At 45.1% G+C, this 25381-nt stretch overlaps 1 protein-coding gene across 1 annotated transcript; it reads right to left on the bottom strand.

Moving 5' to 3' along the window:
- Window positions 1–724: 724 nt before the first annotated feature.
- Window positions 725–24843, bottom strand: Smim13 (small integral membrane protein 13). Its single transcript, XM_052157444.1, has 2 exons — window positions 24632–24843; window positions 725–4724 (listed from the first exon to the last, which is right to left on the bottom strand). The coding sequence occupies exons 1-2, from the start codon at window positions 24705–24707 to the stop codon at window positions 4534–4536; spliced, it is 267 nt and encodes an 88-aa protein (XP_052013404.1). The 5' UTR covers window positions 24708–24843; the 3' UTR covers window positions 725–4533.
- Window positions 24844–25381: the final 538 nt, after the last annotated feature.

The raw sequence follows: 25381 nt of genomic DNA on the forward strand, positions 1-25381 counted from the left end.
CCCCAACATACATGTGAGATCCTCTTCTTGTCCACAACCTGGGAAACACCCACTAAAGCTTTTACTGGTGTCCCCTCTTCAAGTCCTCCATAAACATCATCTTTATGCCAGGGTATTGGACCACAGGGGTTGGGGGCACTCTCATAGCTCCTCCATTTAAGTGCTACCCACCATCCCAAACCTTGGCACCAGAAGCTAATCTCTTAACCAGCCCAGATCCCAAACCAATCCCCAGTAATCTCTAAAACAGACCTGCCCTACCTACAAAACCAAGGCCTGGCAAAGTCTCTTTTTCTATCCTGTGTTCTTGGTGCCTGCGCACGGAAGAAAAACATTGGCTCGCTGGAATCCATAGTTTTCTAGCTCCATCCAACAGGTTCTTACAGGGCCTCCTGCATCTTCTCACTTGGTAGTACTCAGTCCTTCCTGGCAGTCAGTGCTAACAAAGGTGAAACATGGTCTGGGCCAGGCAGATCAGCAAGCCCTCGGGGTGCTGGGTCGAGGAGGACTAAGTGTGATCATACACACCAGGACTGTGCTACATGTCTATTAGGATCTGTGTTGATCAACTTCTTAGTATGACGGATGTTATGGCTATCTTCCCAATTCTTAGACTTTTAGAGCTGGTGGAGTGCTGAAGGCTGGACCATAAGGGCAAAAAATGGCTTTAAGATCCCATCATGCCCAAAGTACCCATCACAGTCATTAATCAATGAGACACATGTGTGCTTGTTTTCATTCTCATTTATTCTGTGCAGTTTAAAGAGGAAGTTAAAACATACAAACCATGGAAGCTTTAGATATTATCCTAAGACAGGAACACCATTCATTTGCATATTCCTCATTTCTATGTTACATCATGTTATACGTAGGTACTATCAACACACACAGTTTCAATTCCTCACAAAGTATCTGTCAAGCAGCAAGATGACAATGCATCACAGCACAGGACGGAAAGGCTCCTGTAAGAAACCACAGCAGCAGTATCTGGCGAATGGTTATGCATAGAACTGGCGTGGAGGTTAATGCTAGGAAGCCCTCAACAGGTAGCATGTGTGCTAACAAATGGAGACGCAGCTTCTACAAATACAGGATAAAATGGAACTAGTTAGAAGTTTCAAACTCTGGGACACTAACAGAAGACAATACAAGGTTCCTTAATTCTATATTCTATAACCCAAGGCCATTCTACAGTCACCTGAGCAGCTCCATGCTCTGAGACTGCTAATGGGCTTTATGAAGTCAACCTCAAATATAAAAGCACTTAGTTTACCAGCTGAGATCTGCAGTTACAGTGGTTACCAGTCACAGTCAGACACCTTCTGAGAAAAACTGACTGAATAAAGATTGCACTGTGGACTCAGAAGAATGTCACAGATTATTCTTCTTAACAAAAAACATGGACTACTTCGAATCATGTTTAGATGTCAGTACGTACTTATCCTAAACTTTTAGCAAAACACCACTTTGAAATTGTTTTTAAGCCTAATCTAAAGAAGGGTCAAGATGTCGACAAAACGGCTAACCAGTATCTACTTCCACTGTGAGAATCCATTCAGTTCAAATGTTTTCCTCAGGCATGTGCTTAATGCCTCAGCTGTTATACAAATCTTCAGTGTATTTGGCATTTAAATCTGAGCCCTGCCACCACATGGGCAATTAGAACACACACATGCACGCATGCACGCGCACATACACACCTCTAGGAAGGGCTGGCTGAGAAGGAACTACAGCAATCTACCTGAGTCCTCAAGTATTTAATTAATCCTCAGAGATGATAGCATTATTTTTGGAAGGGTACAGGCAAGACTCTTGTATCTGCATGTTGTATCTTTAATCTTTAAAGTTAAATACATCCCTTGCACTGAGAGCCTGAGAATTCAGGTATGACAGTTATAACAGCTATAAAGCTCCTAAAACAAAACAGGAAACAGGACAGGAATCCACAGCACACGAGGGACCGTGCGGGGACGATGCTTTCTCTTCCCTCTCTTGGTCAGGTAAAGGAGGCCCAAGAAGTCCATCTAACACAAATGACTATGCCTTAGACTCCTCCCACTGGCATCCAAAATGTTTTTACTTAGGTTAAAACATGCCAAGTATGCACTATTACACCATAAGGTATTATTTCTTGGGCCAAGAACAGTATTTATTACAGTTTTATAAGATATGCTGGAAACATAAATACCAATAAATAATGCCCTTTATGTAGTTTTACAGGAATTAGTTTGGGCCTTGTTATATATTGGAGGGGGGCAGTTACACCAGCCATCATTCTTTAATACTGATACAACAGAGAGCTCACCTGCCGCTTAGTTTCCCTATTGGCATCTAACCCTTAGATATCTACCACAAAACATTAGCAACAATGAAAACTTGAAGTTCAAAACATTAGATTATGAAAAAATCTAATGTAAACATCCTCCCGGTACCAAGGTGCCTTGGGGCATCTTGACTGGTTTGAAAATAGTATAAAAAAATACTAGATGCTAAAGATCAATTCTAGGAACAATGTCACTGCCTTGTGCCTTCTAGACATGTCCCATAAAGAAGACAAAAGGGCTGTACCCCACTCTCAAGCTATTGGGGATCTTCCCCAGACAATGTACAGCCAGAGGTTGTCTCCTAGGGCTTCCCTGCCAGTGTATTCAAAGGGTTACGATGTCTACATCTTTAGGAACTCACCTTGGGCAGTGCCGGTAGACAATTAACAAACAGCATCTGCCAGAGCGAAAGATGAGGTAACAAATGAGATTAAACACGGCCATGAAGAACAAGAATGAGGAAGGCCCTTGGCCCTGTAGCTCGTTTCCGTACAGAGCAGACAACACTAGAAGGTTCATCCATCCATCCATCGCTCTTCTCTAGTAAACAGTCCAAAGTTCAGTTAAAACAAACGTGGACTCTGGCAAGAGGCATCTGACAGTCAAGCAGGTATTTCCAACCCGTTCTCTCTCAAGCCCTAGGACTCTTGAGGTCTTGTCACTGAGTTACTGTTCGTGAAGTACGTGTCCCACAACACGAGCCCAGAACAAAAGTCTCCATATAAAGGAGGGGCTGATGACATTCTCCATAAAGGAGAAGACAGCTCTTAGATTCCTAACTACAACGCTAAAACTCCAAATATGTTTTCCCTAAAGGTATTTCATAAAAAATAACTGTTAACACTGTAAGATTTATACTTAAATTCTCCAATAAATAACTGCTATCTTGAAAAGTAAATTTACATATTATCACTTTTACTTAATCTACATGACCATCTATTAGGATGCACCATGTGTATCTCTGAGAAAAAAGCATCTCCCAATAAGCAATGGCCTGTGCCTCGTGTCACAGAAATGTTTTATTTTGCATTTATTCCATGTTCTAAAATATTTTTATCATGTAAATCTTGTGCCTATGTAACGAATGTGTGAAACAAACTGGTTAAGTCATAACTGTAACTTCATATTCCAAGTCCCCCTCTTCCACCACTTCTCAGATTAAAGGAATCTGTACTAGAGCACTGGCCACGCAGCATTTCTAGAAGGGCTGCTCGCCACTGCCTTCTAATACCAGCAGGCAGCTTTGGATAAAACCTTAGATGTCTTAATGGCAGTGCTCTCCGTGAAGTGGTCACAGGAGCCTCTCTCTGCTTTGAATTTTCTTAGATCAATTCTGAGGATTTTGGCAAATTCTCCTGCCTTTGCCTGCAATCACTTGGCATAAAGAAAGGCAATTGCTTTGCAAGCGCCTCACTGACAAAATATAGCACAACTTCGTCAACTGGTGGGTGTCTTCCTTTCTCAAGTCCTGAAAAGCATTTTGCTGTTTCTTTGCAATAAAATATATATAGAACTGTGATCATTTCTCCATCCACAAATATTGGCATCACTAATATCAAAAATGTTCCAATGTTGTTTCCATGGTTTCGACACACACAATAACCTTTCATTTCAATGCTGAGTCAGTGTTGTCTTTTTTAAAACATTCTTAAAATGCCAATTAAACCTGAAATATTTGACACCAACAATATACACATCAGCTGAGGTAATGACACTGTAACAAGCTGCAAAGTCACATATGCATGAGTTAGGATGATGACAAGACTATTACCTGGTTGACAGTAATGAGATACGTCCCAATTTCTGACAAGTTAAAATGTCAAGAAAAGAGTACATTTTAATAACTAATAACATATTTTTTTCAAGCCTGAAATGTTTACAGATTTATACCAGTGCAATTTAAAAAAAAAAAAAAGAAAGAGAAAGAGAGAAAAAGAAAGAAAGAAAAGATAAGTCCAGGAGCCATCAAGTAAGTGTGTTAAGGAGACCTAGTGAAGCAAAACATCCAAGATGAAATCTGCGATGGCCCAATTTGGTTTAAATTCCCTTTATTTCTATATGGCTTACGTGTAAATCTTTTTTTTTTTGAATTGGATATAAATCCAATTGCAAATGTTCCTCAGTCACTTAGTAACTTTCAAAGCTAGGTCACTAAGGACAGAGGCTCGTAACTGCCCCAGACCACATTCTGAGAAATTGCTGTGTCTGCTCAGTGGCCGTCGTCAACAGGTAGTCTTCGCTGGCGAGCAGATCTGATCTTGTGTGGCGAAGCTGAAGGGTCTTCTTCTGTTTCAGACCCTGAAGGCTGCTCATTGTCTCCTTCCTGGGACCCTGTGTCTCCCACCAGCTCCCGTAGAAACTTGAATTTAGATAAAAATAGATGCCATACAAAATACCAACCTAGAGAAAGACAAAAATATTAAGACAAATTATTGCATTGTTTTCAACTCAGAACACTACGGTTTTCTGAAACATCTACTATAAACATGTAGTCTGTATGCTACATTATGCATCCATCCATCAAATGTAAGGACTTATGATGTGAATGGCACAAGGAGAAAGTCTAGGATTATACAGGAGAACAGCTTCCTGCTTTCATGGAATTTAGAATCCAGCATTAACATTAGAATGATGTGGGGGATGGTCACACAGAGACTTGGGGGCTGAGCTGGTAGATGTCCAGTTCAGCTAGCCTAGGCTACATGGTAAGATTCCAATCTCAATGCCAACCCTCTATACACATATTTATGAGATTGAGACTACCCATTGTACTAAGATCAATTGTGAGAATATTTCTGAAGAGAAGAGATACACGTGACTACTGAGTGGACATATCCTATCTCAGCTCTACTCAAGGTGAGGCCGACTGAAAGGATATCAGGCCTCACGAGTCAACTGTGCCACAGTGAAAAGAATGCAGGTGACACCAAAACAGCCAAAAAGTTTACAGCAGTGCTACTCAGCCTTCTGAACAAACGCTGTGACCCTCGGCACTAGTTTTTGCTTCACACTGTTGATTCAGAAAGGCCAGCGGGCCACCGCATTTTCTGATGACATGGACATCATAAAAACAGCCCAACGTCTCTTCCCCCATCTTAAACTAGGCCACAATAATGGCTGCCTGCAGTATTTACCTTGTCTTGTTCCTTGCAGTCATCTATGAAAAAGAAGTCAACATTCACTCTTTCCTACAAACAGACCAACCTTGGAGACAGTCCATTTCTTGGGTTTTGCCTTCTTTTAAGCCTGAATTCTGCATGTTAACCAGAGAACACCCTGATACTTTTGGTCAATTATACACATAAATGCCTCAGCTTTGTAAAATCATATTTTGATGACATTCCCAATTTGTTTTGGTTTTTGGTTTTTGGAGACAGGGTTTCTCTGTGTAGCCCTGGCTGCCCTGGAACTCACTCTGTAGACCAGGCTAGCCTCGGACTCAGAAATCCGCCTGCCTCTGCCTCCCAAGTGCTGGGATTAAAGGCACACCACTGCCCACTGACATTCCCAATTAACATGCTCTGTTTTCAACCAGAATTCTCTGTGGCATAGCTGAAGCAATTAGAGGAAAGACCAGGGGACGGGGGACCCTGCTCTGACCCGAGGCACATAAAGCTGCACTTGAGGACTGGAGGAAGAGCCACCTAAAGAGCTCAGATGCCTGTCACTGAAAAGGGTCCCCATAAACCGCCCACCTGACATGAAGTCAAATGCTAACAGGGCAGAGAAATCTCACATAACACTTTTTTCAAATTATATTTTTATAGATATGATTCACCTATCAAATTTATCCTTTTGAAGCATACAACTTAATGGCTTCTGAAATAGTCATAAAGTTGTATGATCAACATTTATTTCTAAACTCCAGAGCAAGCATACCAACACTGAAAGAATCCCCAAGCCATCCGTGGTTGAAGAAGGACCTCTGCTGACAGAGAGCTCGTCTGCCTGGAGAAAGCCCTGGGTTTAGTTCCCAATGTGGCGATGCACACCTATAATCCCAACACATGCAAGTGAACGCAGAAGGATCAGAGGCTGAGGCGTATTCTTGATTATATAGTGAATCTGAGGGTAGCCTGGGCTCCATGAGACTTTGTCTTCCAAAATAAAGCAAAACTAACAAAAAAGCAAGCAAGCAAGCAAGCAAGCAAGCAAGCAAACAAAACCCAGAAAAAGAACCGTGGTACTTTGTAAGACTCCCCCAGCATTGCTGGAGGGGATGACTCGAACCTTCACCCAGCACCTGAGATACATAGCAAGTAGATGTTTGTATGTTCAAGGCCAGCCTGATCTATATAGAGAGCTCCAGACCAGCCAAGGCTACACAGTGAGACACTGAAAAAGAGAGGAGGGTGGGGAAGAACAAAAACAAAGAAAAGGAGAAAATCTACAAAAAGACAAGCTGGAAAGGACAGCAGTTGCCAGAGACTTTCCATTAGATTTCACCAGCTCCTCCTCCCAAATCACACAGCCAGTAACTCCAACAATGTGAGAATGCCTCGGTGTCAGGCCAGCATTCACAAGGTAGCACTGGCACAGCAGCCATGCACCCTTCTCGTGCCAGCAGTCAGTAAGCGCATTATGTCACTGAGGATTTACCCACTGGGAGCATGGGACATAAATGGCCTCATTTCTCACACCTTTTTTCAAGGTCCATCCTTGGTGGTGGCTGCACTACTGTACAATCTCACCAGCGGCGTGTGAGTTCCCGCTTCCCCATGTCCTCACCAACACTTCATAACCTACTAGGTATGAAATGACTCACTGGAGTGGTGTCTCTGATTTTCATTGATCTTCATAAGTAATAATAAGTTTCCAGGTTTTTTAACTGTGATTTGTTTTTTGTTTTGCTTTTGAAAAATGTCTGTCCAATTCTGCTGAGGGTTTTATTGTTGCTGCTTTGTTATTATTGTTGTTGTTGTTTTAAATTCTTGTACTGTAAGCTCTTGTGTTCTAGACAGTAGATGTTCTTCACTCGGTGTCTTCACTATTTTGGAAGGACTTCTGCAGAGCATGTTTAATTCTGATGTAATCCAGTAAATCACTGTAACTTGGCTGCCGGGGCTTTTGGTGTCACACTCAGGAAACTACTGGCTAACCCAAGATGGTTAAGATTTACACCTGTCAATCTTCTAAGAGTCCTACAGATTTTAACACATTAAGTCTTTGGCCTGAGAGGTGGTTCCAAATTTACTCATTAGATTACAAATACCAATTTGTGCCAACTCATTCATTGAAAAGACAGTTCTTTTGAAAGCCTGGTCATAAATGGCAATTTTCTTCTAACTTTTAATTCCCTATATGCCCATCTTACCATCTTATGCTGACATACCATCTGAAGTCCAAAGCCACAGTCTATCCACCAACTCTGCTTTTCCCAAGATTGTTTCAACACTTGGGTTCCTTGCATTTCTAGGTGAGTTTTAGAGTCAGCTAGTCAGTGTACTAAGCCTTTAAGTCAGAACAGGGGCCAGCATTGGTTCTGCAACGCCATTCTACTCAACTAAATGTCCCACAGTGAGCATACATGGTTATGTGCATACACATGTATGTGTACACACAAGAGTAGCTTGAAAGTGTCCATGACTCCTGTTCTGGAGGATCTGACACCCTCATGCAGACATACATGCAAGCAAAACACCAATGTGCACAAGACAAAAATAAATAAATTAAGAAGTAAAGAATACGGAAAGAGATAGATAACAAAAAGAACTAACAAGCCCTGAAGACAGTGACAGCCCCCTGTGGGATGGTCAAGAGAAGGCAGTGCCTGGGACAGAAATCTACAAAAGGATAGCAGCAGTCATCAGACGTTTTGGACATGAAAACACACTCTTGAATCAGACTCTCCTCCTCTCAACGTGAACAGAACTGAGATTCAACCCTGGGGTTAGGGGTGGGGTGAGGTTCAGTAGAATCCCGAAGGCTATGTTTGCCATGGCTGCTGCATTGTACTCCCCATTGTCACACGTGGCCTGCTAACCCACCCAACCACTCACACTTCTGCACCACATTTAGACAAACTCACAAAACAGGCCTCTAACTCCCTCCGAGGAGGGGTAGAAGGTGAGCACAGGCTGGTGGGAGGCAGGGAGGGACTCAGGGAGGGACAGTGCTTCCCACAGAAACACTGAGGGAAGGCTCCTGTACCTTGAACACAGACCTCTCATGCTGGCCAGCAGCCAGAGAGGAGGGGCACCCACTGTGCAGTGGCTGTGACGGGCAGGAAGTGCAAGGGAAAGGCAAACTCGCACGGCAGCACCACTCAGTGAAGTGGGGGAGCCAACAAGTTGTCCCCGTGTGAATCATATCTGTCCTGACCTTACGACAAATAAAGCCTAAGTAGAGCCTTCAACTAGTTCAAAAGGCGCTTGTAGTTTACGTAACAGAGACTCTAAGACCAAAGGGGGAGTTTCGTAAAAATGTACAAGGGTATGGGAGACCCCCTGGCGGTTAGCTGGTTAGTGAACTTGATTAGTCCTCATGAACCAGTCGTTCTCTTGGTATAATCTGTTTTTCCCTGCATGTTTACCTCAGCACTCCTGAGAAGGAGTGGGTAGTTTTAGAAATCTGAAAGTAATGGACAGATTAGTTTAGAGAAAGAGCCTTGGTAAATGCCTCTATTAGGCAAGACCCCAGGGCAGACTCCACTACAGAAGCTGCGCGACATACCCAGGCAGGTTTGGTTGGCTTGCTTTTTGAGATAAGGGCTCACTTTGTAGCCCAGGCTGGCCTGGAACTGGAGGTGTAGTCCTGACTGGTGTTACATTTGGGGCAATTCTGATGTACAAGCCTCCTAAGATTACAGACACACATAACACAGCCAGTTCACAGACAAATATGCTAGCTAAAGTTTATCTAAAAAGCTGAACCTGGTGGTGGCTATTGTCATCCTTGGGAGGTGAGCTCGAAGCAGGAAGACAATGAGTTCCAGGGTAGCCTGGGATATAGCAAGACCCTGTATCAAAAAACAAAAGTGACAAAACCTTCCCGGATTCCTTTAAAACATCAGCACACATTACCTATTAGTGAATGTCCACACTGCATGAATTTCCAACCTACACAGCAGAGCAACTACTTGGTGTGAGGACCCAGGTCGGCCCATAGGAGGGTGAGAGGCATATTTTTCCTGAGGTACAAGGTTCACTGTAAACATAAAACATAGTCAAAAAGGACCCAGTGTAACGACCTACTTAAAGACTCCGGACTGCAGCAATTCCTAAACGGTAAGGCTGAACCTGTGCACTTGTCCCAGTCGCTGGGGTGGGTTCTCAGAAACGAGAGCCTGGAGGGGTCGTCCCAGAGACCCCAGTCAATCTGGAAGCTACACTTATTTTTCTTTGGAGACAGAGTCTCATTACGAAGCGCTGCCTATCTTGGACCGCATATAGACCAGGCTGCCTCACCTGCCCCCGCCTGCAGAGTGCTGGGATTAGAGTCGTGCGCTACCACGCCCAGCAGTGCTTACTCATCCGAGGCTCCATGAAGTCCTGTAATGTACATACAAGTTTGGAAAGCACAGAAATGGATGTCAAGATGTGAATCAATATGACTGGCCAAGGAAAAGGAGAAAGGAGGGGTGGATTCACTGAATGCCCACAGGGAAGAAATGATAAGAAACTGCTTCAGAAGACTCCATTTCCAAAGAGGCAAATTTGTATTAATGTAGTTATTTAGGAAGAGGAAACCTCAGCTGAGAAATGTCATCCCAGACCTATGGGCAAGCCTGTGGTACATTATCTTGATTGATAATTGATGTGGAAGGGCCCACACACTGTGGGCAGCGCCATCCTTGAGTGGTTATCTGAAAAAGCAGCCAAGCACCCCATGGGGAGCCAGCCAGTGAGCAGCACCCCTCCACGGCCTCTACACCAGCTCCTGCCTCAGGCCTCTGCCCTGACTTCCCCAGATGTTACAGGCTGTAAGCTAAAATAAACCTCCGCCACCACAAGTTGCTTTTGGTCACAGTGTTTTATCACAGTAATAGAAACCCTACCTAAGACAGAAGACTATATAAAGAAACTGCCCAGCAATGGAGGTTATAATCCACTGTCTAACATGCGTAAGGTCCTAGTTTCAATATCTAACACAGCAATTAAAAAAAATTTCCCCTAATATCTCCAATGAATCAGGTGATGTTATAGGAAGCATGTGGATGTAATATCTGATGTAATGGCCAGAGCTGTTTAAATATCCCCTCCAAAACTCATGTATACATGTTTGTGACATCGTAACAATAAAACGAAGGAATTATGACATATTAAGAAACGAGTTAATGAGCACAGAAAGAACACATGGATAGATTTAAGTCCTGCATTTGCCCTTCCACCCCATAATGCCACAACAAAGGCACGCTGGGTATTAGGATCACAGTCCTTCGCAACAGTGCATTCAATAAACAACTATCATTCATGATTTACCTGGTGTGTGGGATTCTACGGTAACGGCAGACAATGGATGAGGTAGACTGTCAGAGTTAGACGTAAAGACTGAGTATGCTCTAGCTAAAGTTGTGCTGTGTCTGCTCCACAGGACTGTTTAATGAGAGCAGTTGAGAGCTCACTCTCCTGTACACTCTGCATGTAGAAGCTTCACTCTTCACCCTTCACAAACACACTAAATGGGTGTGTAGGAGGTGTGTTGGTTGTAAAGCAGGACACAAAGAACACAATGAACAGCACTGCCAGATCAGATTCACAACATCCACTTAGCCTCAGAGTAGAATGGCCTAGTCTGGACTCTGGGTTCTAGGATACGTTCTTCAAGATGTGTTTGCATGTACTGGGGGAACAGAGGATGGAAGAAGAAACCACAGTAAGGCCCAGATGACCTCTGACTGACAAGTCTGTACTCCTAGACCCTACAGCACATGAGCTAGCTCACAGAAGCACAGCTCACTCACCAAACCCTTCACACACACACACACACACACACACACACACACACACACACACACGGAACTAACTTCTTGCTTACTCTTGTTCTATGGACACGGGAACTGTACCATGAACCGGGATTTAGAAAGAAAAACAGGAAGGAGAGAAAGGGAAGAGAGAGAAATTCTATTTACACGTAATCAAACACCAAGACTGACTGTTAAAATGAGTTCTTCCCAGCTTTTGAAAGGGTAGGTTTGGGCCTTGTTCCACCCTTAGACTGATAAGCAGTGTAAGGCAGAAAAACTGGCAGGCACCAGAGGCCCTGGGTTCTGGGATAGTGAAAGGTGACTCACTTGTGTGCTGTAAATCTCAGCAGCTGCTGGGAAGAAGGACTCAGAAAAGGGGAAGACAGTCATGCTCTGGGTTAAGGTCCAAAGAGCAGGGTTCAGCAGTGGAGGTCAGCAGGAAGCTGCACTGGGAGGAGCGGGAGGAGCGGGAGGAGCAGGAGGAGCAGGAGGAGCAGGGGGAGCAGGAGGAGCAGAAGAAGCAGGAGGAGTATGAGCAAGTATGCTTAAGATCTGGGCCATAGCTAAAGAATGGGAGGAAGTGGGGAAAGGAAAGTTACTTTTTGAGTAAGAACTCAGAAAAGCAGTCTTACAAGTAAAGATCTGTAAGCCACTGGGGTTGGTTGCCACCTCCCCCCACCCCCTTTTAAGACAGGGTCTTACTACAGTAGCCCAGACTGGCCTCAAACTTTGACATCCTCCTGCCTCAGCCTCCCAAATTCTGGGATTGTATGTACAAGTTAACAGCTATTAAAGAGAGCCAGCAAGCTAACTGTAGAGAGAATCTCTTGTATACTGTATGGATGCAGCACCTGTCAATAAAATGCTCACTGACCGATAAACTTAAGCAGGAAATAGAAGGAGGGACATCTGGTAAGGAGACTGACTATTGGTATGGGGATGCAGGATTCACTTAGGAACATGGGAGGCAGACAGAAGCATGATGGGAACTGAGCACAAGTAACCAACTACCTGGCAGAACTAAGATTAGAATAAATGGGATATTAAATTATGATCTAACTGGGGATCCTGGCCTAGGTGTTTGTAGATACATTTTAAGACTCTGAGTCATTATTCTGGGAGCTGGGGCCAGGAAGAAAGACTCTCATTTTACAGCTAACTTAGGCCATGATAAATTTAAGTATATCAAGTTCTTGGGTTTTTGTGACAGAAGTATGACAAGGCACTGTTTCAGGGACAAAGCATGATCAAATTCCCTGCACACACTATAACAGTCCCCAGTGTGACCCTGTGGAAGGGGATTAGGTTAGGGGGTACAGTGCTCCTTACAGAATTAGGCATGGTCATCCATACTGTTCTGAATAGTGTATTCTGGATTTTGTAGTTTCAAGTCTATTTGACTGATAGTATTGTTCTGTGTAAAAAGGCACCAGCAGTTTGAGGTAGATTCTGCAGTTAATATACAGTCCAGTAGGAATCTCCAGTGTTAATACTGGCATTAAATAGTCAGTTGATATACATGTGTCTGTTTAAATCCTTACAGGTGTTCTCATGTGATGGAGTATGCCTCTAATCCCAGCAGTCAGGAAGCAGAGGCAGGTGGATCACTTTGAGTTCAAGGTTTGCCTGGTCTGCATAGAGTTCCATGCCAGACATTGCAGAAGCCTGGGCTCTGGGTACACACTTGCACATCAGTGTGCTCAGGCTGAACTGGCAGACACAACCTTGTCAACGCTGGAAGGAGAGAGTATGTGACCCTCCTCTCCTCGTACAGGTCTACACTCCAACCTCCTAGGACCTATGTTGCCCTGAGTTCTGAATCAGCCCTAAAGCTTCAAACCGCATGTGCCTGTCCCTATGACAAAGCAGAGATGCCATGTGATGGTTTGTATATGCTCGGCCCAGGGAATCTCACTATTAGAAGGTGTGGAGTAGGGGTGTCACTGTAGGCATGAGCTGTAAGACCCTCACCCTAGCTGCCTGGAAACAGTATTCTGCTAGCAGCCTTCAGATGAAGATGTAGAACTCTCAGCTCCTTCTGTACCATGCCTGCCTGGGTGCTGCCATGTCCCCACCTTGATGATAATGGGCTGAACTTCTGAACCTGTAAGCCAGCCCTAATTAACTGTTGTCATTTTTAACACTTGCCTTGGTCATGGCATCTGTTCACTGCAGTAAAACCCTAACTACAACACACCACCACTGTTGCTGAGTCAACTAACTACAACCTCAAAGCCACTGTCGTTCCAATTCTACTATTGTCCCCTTGGCTAAAACTGTCATCAGCCCAGTGTAATCCTCCCAACTGTTTCCTGCCTCCTGGGCTATAGCTCTATGGGCCTGGAAAATCCAAGTTCCCATGAAACCTCTTAGGGCCGGTATCTCTACCAAAATCTTGATGCCCCTGCGTCATCCACACATCACCTCACCCCAGCTAAGGGGCTGAGAACCCATTCATTGATTCACTGATTCACTCAAATATCTGTCAGGGCCTACTATGATCCAAACACAATCATGCTGCAGGACATTTGTCCAATGACAATGAGATCTGTGAAGGGGAGAACAGGACGGGGATGGTCAGGTGCACACCTGGGAAGCTGCTATCCTCAGACGCTAGAGAGCCTTGCTGGCAACTGAGAGGACAAAGGTATCACTGAGCTGGAAAGAGCTGTAGAGACAGCGTGTGAGCTGCAGGCTCGGGTGTGCTATGTCTGAAATGCTCACTGCACTCATGGTTGGAGAGTGTGGATGGCTCAGGCTCTATGCTTCCCCACCCCCATCAGGAAGCCAGGCTGAGGGGCTCGCACTCCCCACTCTTCAATCACATGCTTGATGTGTCTGCTGACCAGTCCTCACCCTAAAGGAGTCTAGGGGTCCAAGGGACACTTCCTGTGCATAAACCTTAGTCCAGATCACATGCCACTGTTATCACACAGGCTAGTCTAAGGCAACTGGGGTTTCAAGGGCTTTGTGCCAAATCTATCTTTCATGATATCGCAGAGATAAACTCGGGAGTGTGGGGCAGGGATCTGTTTGAAAGGAGGGTGCTAAAAGAATGGACATTCATGCCACCTTGATGACCTCATCTGTGAGGAGACTGTACCCACATTAACAGACTTTCTTAGACACCTGAAATGTTTTTAAATGACCAAGCTGAATCCCTGTCCAGCTTGTGGCATAAAGACAGAACCAGATTGTGGTTATCTTTGTACCTCAGAAATCACATCAGATATTTAGGTATGGCACCTAGGGCACTGAGCAGGAAAGAAGGAAGACAGACCCATCCTGCAGGGTCTAAAGGAAACTGGAAGTGTGATTTAGGTGAAGCTCAGAGCTGGCGAGACTGTCACACACCAGTATTTTACATAATTCAGATTCTGCCACGCATGGTGGGCAAAGCCTTTAATCCAAGCATACGAAGGCAGAGGCAGGTGGGTATCTGAGAACTCCAGGGCAGCCAGGGCCATACACAGTGAGACCCTGTCTTAATCAATCAATCAATAAAAATAAAATTGGTCCAGATAGATAGATAGATAGAGATGCCAAGACATTTCTGGTTTAGTAGGAAGCTGAGCTAGGAGCTCCAATAGTAACTCACAAAACAATGGAAATTCTTACCTTATACAGACATTTAAAGGAGAGGGATCTGAGTTTGCAACCAACCTAGTGAAGGTACAAGATAAAACAAGGCATCCTCTGTTCAGGGGCAGTATCTGTAACCTATGACCTATGACCTATGACCTAAAGCCTTGGTGTTACTAGTTACCTGCAGTTTGTCTTCCCAACTGAAGGATGGCGTCCTTGGGGTCATAGATGCTGCTTTGTTAATTTGGATACCCATGACCACCTTCTCCAGCAAATGCACCTAAGAATCTAGTAAGTATATTTCACTAAAAACAAGAATTACCAGGCTGAGTGGTGGTGGCACACGCCTTTAATCCCAGCACTTGGGAGGCAGAGGCAGGCGGATTTCTGAGTTCAAGGCTAGCCTGATCTACAGAGTGAGTTCCAAGATAGCCAGGGTACACAGAGAAACCTTGTCTCGGAACCCCCCCCCCAAAAAAAAGAATTACTAGTGAGGCAATCCTGGTTTATACCACACTTAATGATTATTATTGGAATTCAATGATTAGCAGAGGGATTTTCCTTCATTCTCCAGATGAGAATCTACTACGCTATGTGCCAGCCATTACTCTCGGATCTACAATGAACCAAGCAACTTAAGTCTCCGACAGCACAGTGCTCACATTCTAACTGGAGGAGTTGAATAATAACCAGACTGCCATTGTTCCTACTAACCCTCTGAACAACCAAACTGAAACCAGTCACTTCTGCCTAAGCTGCTTGTCCTGAGGCTGAAGCTAAACTATTTACCTGACCTTTCTCAAGAAATCAGGAGTACAGCAGGTGTTGGAGAGGGTGTGGAGAAAGAGGAACACTCCTCCACTGCTGGTGGGGTTGCAAATTGGTACAACCACTCTGGAAAGCAGTCTGGCGGTTCCTCCGAAAACTGGGCACCTCACTTCCAGAAGATCCTGCTATACCACTCCTGGGCATATACCCAGAAGACTCCCCACCATGTAATAAGGATACATGTTCTACTATGTTCATAGCAGCCCTATTTATAATTGCCAGATGCTGGAAAGAACCCAGGTATCCCTCAACAGAAGAGTGGATGCAAAAAATGTGGTATATCTACACAATGGAGTACTATTCAGCCATTAGAAACAATGAATTCATGAAATTCTTAGGCAAATGGATGGAGCTAGAGAATATCATACTAAGTGAGGTAACCCAGACTCAAAAGGTGAATCATGGTATGCACTCACTAATAAGTGTATATTAACCTAGAAAACTGGAATACCCAAAACATAATCCACACATCAAATGAGGTACAAGAAGAAAGGAGGAGTGGCCCCTGGTTCTGGAAAGACTCAGTGAAACAGTATTCGGCAAAACCAGAACGGGGAAGTGGGAAGGGGTGGGTGAGAGGACAGGGGAAGAGAAGGGGGCTTACGGGACTTTCGGGGAGTGGGGGGGCTAGAAAAGGGAAATCATTTGAAATGTAAATAAATTATATTGAATTAAAAAAAAAAGAAACCTTATGCAACATGGAATTTATATACATTAATAAAAAAAAAAAAAAGAAATCAGGAGTAAAGAGATGTCAAGAAATCAGTATTAGAGAACAGCCCAATCTCCAACAGGCCAGTTTCAATTGGCAAGATAACCAAGTTCTTTCTGCCTTAATCCTTCGACAGACACACATACATAGACAGACAGACACATGTAGGCGCGCGCGTGTGCGCGCGCACACGCACATGCACACACTCCTACCTACCACTTGAGTAAGCTATTACCCAGTCGTTTTCCAAGTGTTCTGCCGTCTCCACCTTACAAGGCAATCAACAACCTGCTGTCTAGAAAAGCCAACATTTGTTGCTAAAGTCATCGCAACACATACTTTGTTGAATAAATACCTGATTCTGGAACAAAAAGTAAAGTTGATCAAGAAACACACACACCACCATGTTTATCAGGGATACCACTGAACTACAGTCTTCCAGCCCTCTGCAAAGTCTTTCTAAGGTAGCTGTCCTGACTCACTGTATCCATGGGACAAGTCAGTCAGGAAGCTACACCATAGCTATGCTTTAGGTACTGGAAGATACCAGCAAAACCAAACTTGTCAATTCACTGGATTACAATTCACCTAGCCTCCAGGTGGAGTCTCTGGAGATGAGGGACCTAGCCAGAGATGCAAACGGAGAAAAGAATCGGGTGAGACCACCTTGGTGACACTCTGGACTGCGGTTGCTTCTGGGTAAGAGTGCATGAGTGGCTGCCACGGGCTCCTGACACTGCTAAGCAGGCCTGAGTCCTCCAGTGCAGGGGTCTAAACCAACCCTTAATAAATTATCAGCTGTTTTTAATAATCTTATTAAAAAAAAAAAAAACCTTGTATGGATGGAGAGAGATAAGGGAGCTTCACAAGCTAGCAGGTGTGAACTAATGCCAGCAAAGACTACTCCCCGTGCAGAAATGCGTGTCAGACCTGGCCTTGAACCCCTGGGCAGCCATCATCTGTTCACATACACACCAACTGAGCGTCCACCCTCAGTCAACCCAGGATGTTTCTTATGGATACCCTCCTAGCCCAAAACCTAGGCTCTTTGTGATCCCCAGCCTTCCGGCTCCGACCAGCCTAGCGGAGCTGCTGCTATGGAACTGATCTTGGCTCTCAGGTCCAACTGCCATGGATCCGTGAGAACCTCAAAGTCTGTCCCAGGACTCAGTTTGTTCAGGATAGATTCTCTAAAAGTTCATTAAGCCATTCTCTGTCAGAGAATCTCCGCACTCAATATTGGTTTAATCTCACTATAAACTTAATAGCAGAGAAGGGCATACCAGTTAGAAACAAATACATTCAAGAACCACAGAAAAAGGTAGAGAAAAGAAAAGCAACTGGCTAAAGTCCACTCACATAGGCAGGTAAATTTATAATATCCAAGTAGGAAGAGAAAGTGTTGATACTCTCGAAGAATAGATCTCTACATTAACAACAGAGGGTGTGTGTCAAACAGACACTAAGTTATTAGCAAATCACTGTGCATGGGTAAGTCTACAGCTACCAGAGAACCCATGGGTGTTTCTTGTTGTTTTCTTGGGTTATTTGTTTGAGACAAAGTCTCTCTGTGTGTATCCCTGGCTGTCCTGGAACTCACTCTGTAGACCAGTCTGGCCTCGAACTCAGAGATCCACCTGCCTCTGCCTCCCAAGTGTTGGGATTACAGGTGTGTACTTCCACAGAGCTAGGTAAGAACCTATTGTTTTGTTTTAATTACCTTGCCCTTAAATATGAACATATCAAAGACATCTAGAGCAAAATTCTCTCTAGATGTCCAAGAACAGGGTCCAGGGTAAAAGCCTGGGTTCAGTGCCCAGGAGTGAAGGAAAGGAAAAAAAAAAAAGACTAGAGTAATGAAGACAACTCAGAAGTGAAAAAAACACTTATTTCAAAGGGAAGTAGGAAATTAGGAAATGATCACTTATCTAGAAGAAAATACTCCAGAAATGAAGAGGGGTTCTCAGTTGTGTGTGTACCGTATACATATTCTGACATTTCAGTATACCAGTGATGAGCAGGCTATGGAAAGTTGTGTGTGTACCGTATACATATTCTGACATTTCAGTGTACCAGTGATGAGCAGGCTATGGAAAGTTGTGTGTGTACCGTATACATATTCTGACATTTCAGTGTACCAGTGATGAGCAGGCTATGGAAAGTTGTGTGTGTACCGTATACATATTCTGACATTTCAGTGTACCAGTGATGAGCAGGCTATGGAAAGTTGTGTGTGTACCGTATACATATTCTGACATTTCAGTGTACCAGTGATGAGCAGGCTATGGAAAGTTGTGTGTGTACCGTATACATATTCTGACATTTCAGTACACCAGTGATGAGCAGGCTATGGAAAGTTGTGTGTGTACCGTATACATATTCTGACATTTCAGTGTACCAGTGATGAGCAGGCTATGGAAAGTTGTGTGTGTACCGTATACATATTCTGACATTTCAGTGTACCAGTGATGAGCAGGCTATGGAAAGGCACCTGGATAGAGAAACCAAGTCACCTGAGCATACAGAGAAATGAAGCACTAGGTTTCTCAAAATTAGCCCTAGAAGCTGAAAAGAAAATAAGCAATTGTACTGGTTGGTCTTGTGCATCAATTTGACACAGGCTGGAGCTATCACAGAGTAAGGAGCCTCCCTCGAGGAAGTGCCTCCATGAGATTCAGCTGTAAGGCATTTTCTCAATTAGTGATGGGGTGGGGGCTTTGTGGGTGGCACCATCTCTGGGCTGGTAGTCTGGGTTCTATAAGACAGCTTGCTGAGCAAGCCAGGGGAAGCAAGCCAGTAAGTAACATCCCTCCATGGCCTCTGCATCAGCTCCTGCCCCCTGACCTGCTTGAGTTCCAGTCCAGACTTCCTTTAGTGATTAACAGCAATGTGGAAGTGTAAGCTGAATAAACCCTTTCCTCCCCAACTTGTTTCTTGGTCAGGATGTTTTGAGCAGAAACAGAAACCCTGACTAAGACAAATTGGTAGCATAGTGGGGTATTCCTGTGACAACCTGACCATGTTTTTTGTGGGGAGGACTGTGGAAGGATTTTGGAACTTTGAGCTAGAAGAATCATTGGCATGTTAAGAGATCTGTGGGATATTCTGTAGGAGCTTGGAAGATAATGTTGAAGAACAGTATGGAAGATGGAGGCCTGGCTTATGAAATTTCAGAGGGAAGATTAAAGACTCTTATCAGGACTGTTGCTGTTTTGATTGTGGAGATTCTGTAGTTTTCATTAGCTGGGGCTGAAGAATCAGCTGTGATTAACAAGATACCAGAACTACTAAAGCAAAAACTTCATTACTGGGACTATTGATGCTGGTTAGCTGAAGCTAAGAAATTAGCAGTGATTAAGAAGAGACCAGCATCACTGAGGTGACATCTTCTGGGAAATGTTTTTTGAGAGCACAAAGAGGCTGTGTTCCAGAGATAGCCAAGGTTGTACCTCGTGCTGCAGCAGGACTTGGTAATGTGTAAGAGGCACCCAGGTGGTACTGGTTTTGAAGGCATGAAGGGGTCATGGAGAACAGCTGAGGTTTGTCACTGTGAGAGGCCATGGAAGGCCATTGGTGAAGGTGCAGCCTCAGTTACAATTGATAGCCCAGGACTGAAGGGGTCATCCAAAGGAGTTAAGGCTTGGCACCATGAAGAGAGCCCATGAGAGGCTATTGGTGAGGCCTAGTTGCAGTGGAAGACAGCAGTGTTTTGGAGTAGAGCACTGACAACTGGAGCCTAGAAGACAAAGTTTGTGCTACAAAGAGCTGGAGAAGTGACCCAAGCCCTTGAAGGAGCCTAGAAGATACTGAGTGGATCCCAGACATTGGATGGTTGGAGTTTGATTTTGCTTTTGATTGTGACTGTGCCCTAATATTTTTCCCTCTTGAAGTAAGAAGGTATTTTACTGGAAGCCACAGTTAAGACACTTTGAATTTTTAAAAGACTCTGAATTTTAGCCAGGCAGTAGTGGCATACGCCTTTAATCCCGGCACTTGGGTGACAGAGGCAGGCAGATTTCTGAGTTCAAGGCCAGCCTGGTCTACAGAGTGAGTTCTACAGAGTAAGTTCCAGGTCAATATAGAGAAACCCTGTCTCAAAAAAACCAAAAGAAAGACTTAGAATTTTAAAAGATATTGGATATTTTAAAGAGATTGAACTTTTAATATGTAAAGACTGTGGGACTTTAAAATTATTTAGATCTTGGGGATGAATAAGAAAGTAAGGGTTGAGATTTAATAGTTTAATGGTTTTGTTTGTCAACTTGACAAAGGCTGGAGTTATCACAGAGAAAGGAGCTTCAGTTGGGGAAGTGCCTCCATGAGATCCAGCTGTGGGGCATTTTCTCAGTTGGTGATCAAGGGGTAAGGGCCTATTGTGGGAGGTGCCATCCCTGGGATGGTAGTCTTGGGTTCTATAAGACAGCTTGCTGAGCAAGCCAGGGGAAGCAAGCCAGTAAGAAATATCCCTCCATGGCCTCTGCATCAGCTCCTGCTTCCTGACCTGCTTGAGTTCCAGTCCTAACTTCCTTTGGTGATGAACAGCACTGTGGAAGTGTAAGCTGAATAAGCCCTTTCCTCCCCAACTTGCTTCTTGGTCATAACTTTTTGTGCAGCAAGAGAAACCTTGACTAAGACAGCAATAATTTTAAAACTAGCTAAAAGCAATTTGCAACCTCAGAGCTACTCAGCCTATTGATCAAATATCAGGGCTGAAAATCAAGACTTTTTAAAATTGTAGCTCAAAACACTCTTTTTATGCACCTTTTCTTAGAAAGCTCACACCTGCAAAGGAAGAATGTTTGAGAAAGACAATAAAGAGAGATCCTGGACAGGCGGGCAGAGAAAGCACCGTGTGTGAGAACCCACGGGAAACAGGACTTTGGGAAGGGGCGGGAACAAGCAACAGACTGAACATATGGGAACTATTTCTCATGACTGTAGATTTTGGAGGTACACATGGAGAAGGCAATACTAGGGGCTTAGGGATGCAGCTCATGGTTAGGTCACTTGCCTGGAGTGTGTAAAAACCTGGCTTGCATCCCCAGCTAGTGGAGTGTCACAATTACAGAATCAGTTGTAGAATGAAGGGTACCAAGACATACACAAGTCAACAGGTGTAGGAAAATAAAACACGGGTCAAAGGAAACGGTTTCTTCAGTTGAAAAGCTGAACAAAATATTAAAATGACCTGGATAGCTAGGAGTGGTGGCACACTCCTTTAATCCCAGCACTTGTAAGGCAGAGGCCAGTGGATCTCTATGAGTTTGAGAGTAACCTGGTCTATGGAGTGAGAGTTCCAGGATAACCTGGGCTACATAGTGAGACCTTGTCTTGGGTGTAAGGGCAGGGGGTGGCACTGTGGAAGGAAAACACCATGGTATATGAAAGCCCAAAGTGCTTCTCAGGCAGAAATCTCAATTAGAAAGGACTATCAAGTGAGTAGTCAATCATTCAGTAAGATGGAAGTCACTCATTACCCATTGTGACAAATAATAGCTTCAGTGAATGGCACAGGCAGAAAATACTTTAAAATATTTTTTTAAAAAATGAAAAAGCAGAAGCCAATATACAGAAGGAAAACCTCCCTAGAAAATCTGAAATTTAGGATTCACTATGTGAAAGAGCGTTCTCCAGCAAACTCGATTTTGATTCCTTGGGGCCGACTTGGTGACAGATTATGATCCAGTGTCCAGTGGTGCTAAACAGAAAGCTGGCAGACTTGGGCGAGACTAAAAAACAGGAGACCTGGCCCAAAGGGCAGAGGCTGCTGAGCTGAACTCTCTCTGTGCTGGTTTAACAAAATCTACTAAATAAGACCAAAAAAAAAAAAAGTGTTGATAAAGAAAAATATGAACCGGGCAGTGGTGGCACACACCTGTAATCCCAGCACTTGGGAGGCGGAGGCAGGCAGATTTCTGAGTTCAAGGCCAGCCTGGTCTACAGAGTGAATTCCTGGACAGCCAGGGCTACACAGAGAAACCCTGTCTCAAAAAAAAAAAAAAAAAAAAAAATTAACTAGGTTCTCAAAAGAGCCAATGAGCACAAGCAAGGTAAGAATTATTTTAGGGCACAAGGCTGAGCCACTCAGCTACACCCTGCCCTCCAGGAAGGGTTACATGTCCTAATTCCCAACCAGACTGGAAATAAGGTCACAAGGGCCAGGGCCCTGACCCAGTGACTGGTATCGGGTACACAGTGGGAAGACCCTATGAAAACAGCAGGAGATGATGGCCGTCTTCACAGGAAGGACAGATGCCCTTCACACCTCCAGCACTGTGAGAGTAAACGGCTGAGGGGGGAGTGAGGCAGTCTGTGGAATTCTGCAACGTGGCCCCAGCCAACTAACAGCACCCCAGTTCCCAAGCCAGGTCTGCCCCTTCCCCCCTCTTTCCCACCCTCAGCCACCTTCCAGTCAGAACAGATGGCTGCCCTGCCCTGTCATTAGTCTCCCAAGAGGGAACAGTATTTGGACTACGCGATAAGGCTGTTAGTTTTAAAGTGTCAGAACTTACCTCTCAGTTTCCTGAAGCTAAGGCAGAGGCAGGCTTAGGGAAACAGTAAAACAAGCAGCCTGGTGGCCAGCGAAAGGTGAGAAAGCAATGGGGGAGTTAACATGTCTCAGAGCAAGTTTGACAAGTGTTCTGTCCAAGATGTAGTATGGCTTGTCTGTCACATTCCCATTCCAAGTAGGAAGGGCGACGCATGCCTTTATCCCTGCGTCCAGCTAACGCTCAAGGATTTGTTTATTCTTTTTTTTTTTTTTTTTTTTTTTTGGTTTTTTTTGAGACAGGGTTTCTCTGTGTAGCCCTGGCTGTCCTGGAACTCACTCGGTAGACCAGGCTGGCCTGGAACACAGAAATCCACCTGCCTCTGCCTCCCAAGTGCTGGGATTACAGGCGTGCGCTACCACGCCCGGCGGATTTGTTTATTCTTATTCCAAGAACCTTGAGCTGGGGCGCAGATTGCCTAGGCTGCCAGTGGCGTGCAGTTCCATCCTAGCATTGAATAAACTGGGTGTAGCATCACTCTGTGGACCGGCAGCTTAAGATCATCCTCCACCACACAGCAAATTCAGTGCCAACCTAGTCTACCTGGGGTCCTCACCTCAAAAAAACAACAACAACAAAAAAAACCCGATTATTGAAATCACCTGTTCACACATTAGAAAATTTCGAGGTATTATTTAATTTTTTTAATGTCAAGAAAAACAAGAAAAAATGGACATCTTTAATCCTAGCACTTGGGAGGCTGAGGCAGTTGGACCTCTAGGAGTTCAAGACCAGCCTGGTCAGCCGAGGCTACACAGTGAGACCCTGTTTAAGAAAGGATTCTTTAGATCTAAAGTTACTAGAATTAGCCAAAAAAATTTCGGGTTGGGGATTAGCTTTCTAGTTCAACATGTGCTTAGCATATGTGAGGCTCTTGGTTCAAACAGCATTACTGACCAAAATTAAATATACATATAGGTATCTAAATATGTAATCTATTATATATTTAGCCACGGGACTGAGCATTAACTGTGTATTAATAAGCTATTCGGTATTTATACATTTTTAACCCAATACTCCATTACTTCAAACCCATACTTTGGCCTTGTAAATACTAATACTCACTGGCATTTATTTGAAATACTTTCCAAATTCTCACAATTGTTGTCTCCTTGCTGTGGTTATCAGCTATGTGCATAACGACTTAACAGGGATCGAAAACACGCCTTGTGAACAGTTTAACGTTCCCTCATTCTGAGAAGGGAAACAGACACGGCAAACCAAACAGCCTCACTACAGCAGAACCAAGCTTAGGTTACCTGACCCTGGAAGTTTATTACAGCCGTGTTTTTTTAGGCTCTGCCCATTATCACGTACACTCGGAATTTGGTTAAAGCCTGAACTTGAAGTAAACAAACAACTTCACGTGCGCTGGCAACCCAAAAGGTGATGAAATCTCTCACTAGGTTCAGAACATCCAGATAAAAAGATGAAACCGATCACTTCTCCTTCGAACACAGGCCACAGTGAAAGATCTCGGTAGACTGTGGATTATGGCAACCAAGGACAAACCTGCCAGGGAGGCAGAAACGTGCTTCTACCTAGAGTCAGGATGCCAGCCTTGAAGGTTCGCTGAGCTTTCCTCCGTGATGCCCGGGCCTCCCGAGATCGAGTTCAGAGGAGTCATGCCTCGTTCTCGGGAGACCAGGTGACCCCCGAGAAGACCACCCTGGACACTTGTTCACTTGACCACGCTTTCCAGACCACCCACGGCGCTGCCCCCACTCACCGCACACCATCAGCAACAGGACGATCAGCAGCGTGGCCACGAACACCAGCAGGGTCAGCCCCACGTTGTGCCACATCTTGAGAGCTGGGGGGTGGGCGCGGGCTCGGGCTCAGCGGCGGGCGGCAGAGTGGCGGGGCGGCATGGGCCGCGGGTGCCCGAGGGCAGCGCCCCCAGGGGGCGGAACTGGGCGGTGCGGGGGCGGGCCGCGGCGGGACCGGCCCGCAGACCTGCCCCCGGCCGGGCTGACCGAGTCGCTGGAGGAGCGGGCCTCGGGGCGTCACTACCGCTTCATCGCTCCGGGGAGCCGGAGCCACGGCGAGCGGAGAGGCCGGCGACGGACGGACGCGCTGCCATGGCGGACGTCGAAGGAGAAAGCGTGAACTGGAGGTGGCGCGGCGAACGCCAGGCCCTGGCTGCGCCTCGCGCGAGGTCCCCGGAGACGCCAGATGTCAACCACTCCCCAAGGCCGCCGCAGCTGCTCCTCCGCTCCCCGCCCCCTCCCCCGCGGTAGCTCATCACTAAGCACCCACTCGGCAGAGACTCAGCCGCTGCGCGGGACCTGCTGGGAAATGTAGTGCAAAGCCCAGCGCGAGCAGCAGGTCTCTGTTCAATAACGAACTACCACTCCCAGGAGTCAACGCTGCTCAGGGCTTCTCCTTGCTCTCTGTTCTCGTCCCCTGTGCCTTTAGTGTTCTTGAGCCGTCACCTCCGACTTAGTGACTGCTGACTCCGACTCTTGTTCTCCTAGTC

This window comes from Apodemus sylvaticus, chromosome 14 (assembly GCF_947179515.1).
Source record: "Apodemus sylvaticus chromosome 14, mApoSyl1.1, whole genome shotgun sequence".
In the NCBI taxonomy this organism is placed as follows: domain Eukaryota; kingdom Metazoa; phylum Chordata; class Mammalia; order Rodentia; family Muridae; genus Apodemus; species Apodemus sylvaticus.